Here is a 6,031-nt window from a genome sequence, read left to right as displayed (position 1 = left end):
GTTATATCGAACACTCTCTCTCTCCCTTACCCGGGTTATATCGATCACTCTCTCTCCCTTACCCGCGTTATATCGATCACTCTCTCTCCCCCTTACCCGCGTTATATCGAACATTCTCTCTCTCCCTTACCCGCGTTATATCGATCACTCTCTCTCCCCCTTACCCGCGTTATATCGAACATTCTCTCTCTCCCTTACCCGCGTTATATCGATCACTCTCTCTCCCCCTTACCCGCGTTATATCGAACATTCTCTCTCTCCCTTACCCGCGTTATATCGATCACTCTCTCTCCCCCTTACCCGCGTTATATCGAACATTCTCTCTCTCCCTTACCCGGGTTATATCGATCACTCTCTCTCCCTTACCCGCGTTATATCGAACACTTTCTCTCTCTCCCTTACCCGCGTTATATCGAACACTTTCTCTCTCTCCCTTACCCGCGTTATATCGAACACTTTCTCTCTCTCCCTTACCCGCGTTATATCGAACACTTTCTCTCTCTCCCTTACCCGCGTTATATCGAACACTTTCTCTCTCTCCCTTACCCGCGTTATATCGATCACTCTCTCTCCCCCTTACCCGCGTTATATCGAACATTCTCTCTCTCCCTTACCCGGGTTATATCGATCACTCTCTCTCCCTTACCCGCGTTATATCGAACACTTTCTCTCTCTCCCTTACCCGCGTTATATCGATCACTCTCTCTCCCCCTTACCCGCGTTATAGAACACTCTCTCTCTCCCTTACCCGCGTTATATCGATCACTCTCTCTCTCTTACCCGGGTTATATCGAACCCTCTCTCTCCCTTACCCGCGTTATGTCGATCACTCTCTCTCCCCCTTACCCGCGTTATATCGAACATTCTCTCTCTCCCTTACCCGCGTTATATCGATCACTCTCTCTCCCTTACCCGGGTTATATCGAACACTCTCTCCCTCCCTTACCCGGGTTATATCGAACACTCTCTCTCTCTCCCTTATCCGCGTTATATCGATCACTCTCTCTCCTCCTTACCCGCGTTATATCGAACACTCTCTCTCCCTTACCCGCGTTATATCGATCACTCTCTCTCCCATACCCGCTTTATATCGAACACTCTCTCTCTCTCCCTTACCCGGGTTATATCGAACACTCTCTCTCTCCCTTACTCGCATTATATCGATCACTCTCTCTCCCTTACCTGGGTTATATCGATCACTCTCTCTCTCTCCCTTACCCGGGTTATATCGATCACTATCTCTCTCTCCCTTACCCGGGTTATATCGAACACACTCCCCCTTACCCGGGTTATATCAAACACTCTCTCTCCCTTACCCGGGTTATATCGATCACTCTCTCTCTCTCCCTTACCCGAGTTATATCGAACACACTCCCCCTTACCCGGGTTATATCAAACACTCTCTCTCCCTTACCCGGGTTATATCGATCACTCTCTCACTCTTCCTTACCCGCATTATATCAATCACTCCCTCTCTCCCTTACCCGGGTTATATCGAACACTCTCTCTCCTTCTTACCTGCGTTATATCGAACACTCTCTCTCCCCCTTACCCGCGTTCTATCGATCACTCTCTCGCTCCCTTACCCGCGTTATATCGAACACTCTCTCTCTCCCTTACCCGCGTTATATCGAACACTCTCTCTCTCCCTTACACGCGTTATATCGAACACTCTCTCTCCCTTACCCATGTTATATCGATCACTCTCTCTCCCCCTTACCCGCGTAATATCGAACACTCTCTCTCCCCCTTACCCGCGTTATATCGAACACTCTCTCTCTCCCTTACCCGCGTTATATCGAACACGCTCTCTCTCTCCCTTACCCGCGTTATATCAATCACTCTCTCTCCCTTACCCGGGTTATATCGAACACTCTCTCTCTCCCTTACCCGCTTTATATCGAACACTCTCTCTCCCTTACCCGGATTATATCAATCACTCTCTCTCCCTTACCCGCGTTATATTGATCACTCTCTCTCCCTTACCCGCGTTATATCGAACACTCTCTCTCTCCCTTACGCGCTTTATATCGAACACTCTCTCTCCCTTGCCCAGGTTATATCGAACACTCTCTCTCCCTTACCCGGGTTATATCAATCACTCTCTCTCTCCCTTACCCGGGTTATATCGAACACTCTCTCCCTTACCCGGGCTGTATTGATCGGTGGGTCAGTCTTCCTCCATGGTGAGAGGGCAAGCTAACGTTTCCAGTGTTGATGATAGAGAATGGAACAAGTAAATCTACAAGAAAGGGAATGAATGGGAGTTGCTTCAGAATCTGAAGTTGTTGCACTCAATATTAAGTCATGATGTGGAGGTGCTGGTGTTGGACTGGCGTGGACAAAGTCAGAAGTCGCACAACTCCAGGTTTTAGTCCAAGATGTTTATTTGGAAGCACCAGTTTTCGGCGCACTGCTCCTTCCTCAGGTGAAGTCTCCTCCAGCTTGTGCTGGGTTTCACTGGAACACTGCAGCATGTCATGGACGGTGATGTGGGCATGTGAACAGGACGCTGTGTTAGAGTGATCAGCGACAGGATGGTTGGGTCCACGCTTGCGCACGGACCAGTGGTGTTCTGCAAAGTGGTCACCCAGACTGCGTTTAGTTCCTTCAATGTAGAGTAGGCCACATTGGGTACAGCGTTAACAATACCCAGGATGGGAGGGGGTCCAGGTGACATGCTGCTTCACCTGGAAAGACTCTTTCAGGCTTTGGATGGTGAGCAGGGAGGAGGGGAAGGGGCACGGGTTGCACCTTCTGTGATTACATGGCAGGGGGTGGGGTTGCTTGTGGTCGATTAGAGTGTCTCGGGGGAATGATCCGTGCGAAATACAGACGGGGGAGTGAGGGGAAGACGTGTTTACTGGGGCTCCTATTTATATTGGCACTATCCTTTACCTGGTTAATATCAAAGTCTCTCTCTTCCCAGCCAGTTTCCACCTACTGTATGGAGAGAGACTGGGTTTATTTGCAGAGGAAGTGGATCCCAGCTCGGAGAGATTTATCCAAGCAGTTGAGGAGATGTTACAGACGACTATCCCATTGCTGTACATTCCTCTGGAGCTGGCCAAATGGCTGAATATGAAACCCTGGCGAGATCACGTAGCAGCGTGGGACTTTCTGTTTGAACACGGTGGGTGCTACAAACTAACTCTCCCCAGCTGCCTGTCTCCACATCTCTCATGAACCCCAACAACAGGATGTCCCATCGGGGACGGAAATCTGCTGTCCTTATCTGGTCTAGGCCTGCATGTGACTCCAGACCCCACAGGGATATAGCCCTCTGGAATGGCTGAGCAAGGCACTCAGTTTGAGGGCAATTAGGGATGGCAAGAAATACCAGCTTGGCCAGCAAAGCCCATACCCTGTCAAGGAATCTGAAAGGGAGAGGGAAGGGGGAGTCAGGGTTCTGTTCATTATCTCTCTCTGCCTTCACTCAAGCTGTACAGAACAGAAACAGATCCTTTGGTCCAACTTTTCCATGTCGACCAGATATCCTAAATTAATTTAGTCCCATTTTACAGCATCTGGCCCATATCCCTCTAAACCCTTTCTGTTCAAATACCCATCCAGATGCCTTTTTAAAATGTTATTATTGTATCAGTCTCCACCACTTCCTCTGGCAGCTCATTCCACACATGCACCACCCTCTGTATGAAAAGGTTACCCCTTAGGTCCCCTTTATATCTTTCCCCACTCATCTTAAACCTATGCCCTCTAGTTTTGGAGACACCACCCCAGGGAAAAGGCCTCGTCTATTCACCCTATCCATGCCCCTCATGATTTTATAAACCCCTTTAAGGTCACCCCTCAGCCTCCGACGCTTCAGGGAAAACGGCCCCAGCCTGTTCAGCCTCTCCCTCTGGCTGAAACCCTCCAACCCTGGCAACATCCCTGTAAATCTTTTCTGAACCCTTTCAACTTTCACAACATCTTTTCTATAGCAAGTAGATTAGAATTGAATGCAGTATTCCAAAACTGGCCTAACTAACGTCCTGTACAGCTGCAAAACATGACCTCCCATTTCGTATACTCAATGCCCTGACGATTAAAGGCAAGCCTACCAAGTGTGTTCTTTGCTGCTCTATGTACCTGTGACTCCACTTCCAAAGAACAGTGAACCTCTCGTTCAGTTTGGTCAGCAACCATTCAGTGCAGAAGTCCTGCTCTGATTTGCCGTTCCTGCTCTCTGTTCATCTCCAGCTGACCAGTGCTTTAGGCAACTTTTGCTGAAGCTGAAGAATGTTCCGGAAGGAGAGAGGCAGTACTTGGGAATTATCCCTGAGCTGATCCATCAGTCCAAGCTTCCAATTGACATCATCAAGGCCAACTCGGTGGAGATGATGGTTGGCAGTGTGGAAACCACACACGTCCATGGGCACAGTGGGCAATTTAGCATCATCATATCACGTAAATTGAACATCTTTAGATTTTGGGAGGAAACCCATGTAAACACTTGGAGAATATGCAAATTCCACACAGACAGACGCCCCCCCCCCCCTTTGGCTGTAATTGAACGAGAGTTCCGGGTGATGTGAGGCAGCAATATGAATCATTGAGCCACCGTACTACTTCAGTTTTTGTTATTGAATAATGATAAGACTCGTTTCCAGCTTGCAATATTGCACAAGATAATAAAGTTTAGCTCTCCTTACCTCCAAACAAATCAAAAAATGTGTTTTTTTGTTCTATTAACAGTGCAATAAATTTACAATGCATGTTCATGTGTCCTTTGTCATTTAATTGATTTTAATTCATTCATGGCACAGATATTTCACGAAATGGACATTATTGGTGGTGTTGCTAATATCCTTGACGATAGTCGTCCTAACTTATCGTCTTGATTCACAACCGTTCATGTGTTACTGGTAAAACGCAATCTATTGGAAGAAAAATCCAACGTTTCCACCAAAGTCTGGAAACCAAGGACGACTGAGGGAGGAAACATGGTGGTAATACGCCAAAGCATCTGCCGTTTTATTTTACTGGATGGTGCTGGAGTGCGTTTTCAAGATGCTGTCTAACAGCTTTGTCAAATTTCTGAACTGTATTTCATACAACCTGTGCTACAGTGTTACGTCAGTGACAGCCTCTTAAGATATGTTTTCAATGTAGGAAGTAGCTGTCCTCAGTGAGATAAGAAGTATTGCATGTTGTTCAATATGGGCTCAGACTGCAAAGTGGGAATAATGTTATCACACTCCTAACCTGTGCAATGGAGATGGATTACAGAATTGAGAGTGTCATGATTTGCAACGTTTATACGATTTCGGGCATTTTTGAGGGCACCTGGTCTGCATTTCTTAGCCAGGTCAACTTTTAGTAAAGTTGATAGTGTGGGATCCGATGCAGGAATTGCTCCTAAACATAAAGCAATGATGAATGGATCTCCCATGCTTGTAAATGGTCTGATGCTTGCAACTTGGAAAGATTTTTCAGACTTTGACCAGTGTCACATATAAATAGAAGGTTCGAGATATAAACCAAAGTTCTTCTAGGTATTTGCGGGGACAAGTACATGAGTGAACCATCAAAACAAAAAAAAAGGCAGCGTTCTGCTCTGAATCAACAAAATATCTTCCACAACCGCATCTGTGGAGGTGAATTTCAGTGACAGGTTCCTGTATGCCACATCAGCTAAGAATAGCTTCATTTCTGAGGGCAACCAATCTTACCTTTGGAATTCAGATCTTCTATCCATATTTGAACCAATTAGATTACTTACAGTGTGGAAACAGGCCCTTCGGCCCAACCAATCCACACCGACCCGCCGAAGCGCACCCACCCATACCCATACCCCTACCCCTACATTTACCCCTGCATCTAACACTACGGGCAATTTAGCATGGCCAATTCACCTAACCTGCACATTTTTGGATTGTGGGAGGAAACCGGAGCACCCGGAGGAAACCCACGCAGACACGGGGAGAATGTGCAAACTCCACACAGAGAGCCGCCTGAGGCGGGAATTGAACCCGGGTCTCTGGCGCTGTGAAGCAGCAGTGCTAACCACTGTGCTACCGTGCCGCCC

At 47.4% G+C, this 6,031-nt stretch overlaps 1 protein-coding gene across 1 annotated transcript in view; it reads left to right on the top strand.

Annotated features, from left to right (window-relative positions):
* Nucleotides 1-2,657: 2,657 nt before the first annotated feature.
* The window catches only part of LOC122548099 (cytochrome P450 11B, mitochondrial-like), a gene marked incomplete at its 3' end in the record, with an annotated part of 22,010 nt that continues 18,636 nt past the window's right edge, over nt 2,658-6,031 (top strand). The window contains exons 1-3 of the mRNA XM_043686659.1: nt 2,658-2,718; nt 2,930-3,133; nt 4,204-4,448. Coding sequence (XP_043542594.1) covers nt 2,658-2,718; nt 2,930-3,133; nt 4,204-4,448 — 510 coding nt within the window. The remainder of the gene's footprint in view (nt 2,719-2,929; nt 3,134-4,203; nt 4,449-6,031) is intronic.

The sequence above is a fragment of the Chiloscyllium plagiosum genome, unplaced genomic scaffold (genome assembly GCF_004010195.1).
Source record: "Chiloscyllium plagiosum isolate BGI_BamShark_2017 unplaced genomic scaffold, ASM401019v2 scaf_9550, whole genome shotgun sequence".
Taxonomy (NCBI): domain Eukaryota; kingdom Metazoa; phylum Chordata; class Chondrichthyes; order Orectolobiformes; family Hemiscylliidae; genus Chiloscyllium; species Chiloscyllium plagiosum.
The sequence above is the reverse complement of the archived record's forward strand: the minus strand, read 5'-3'. Positions and strand labels throughout refer to the sequence as shown.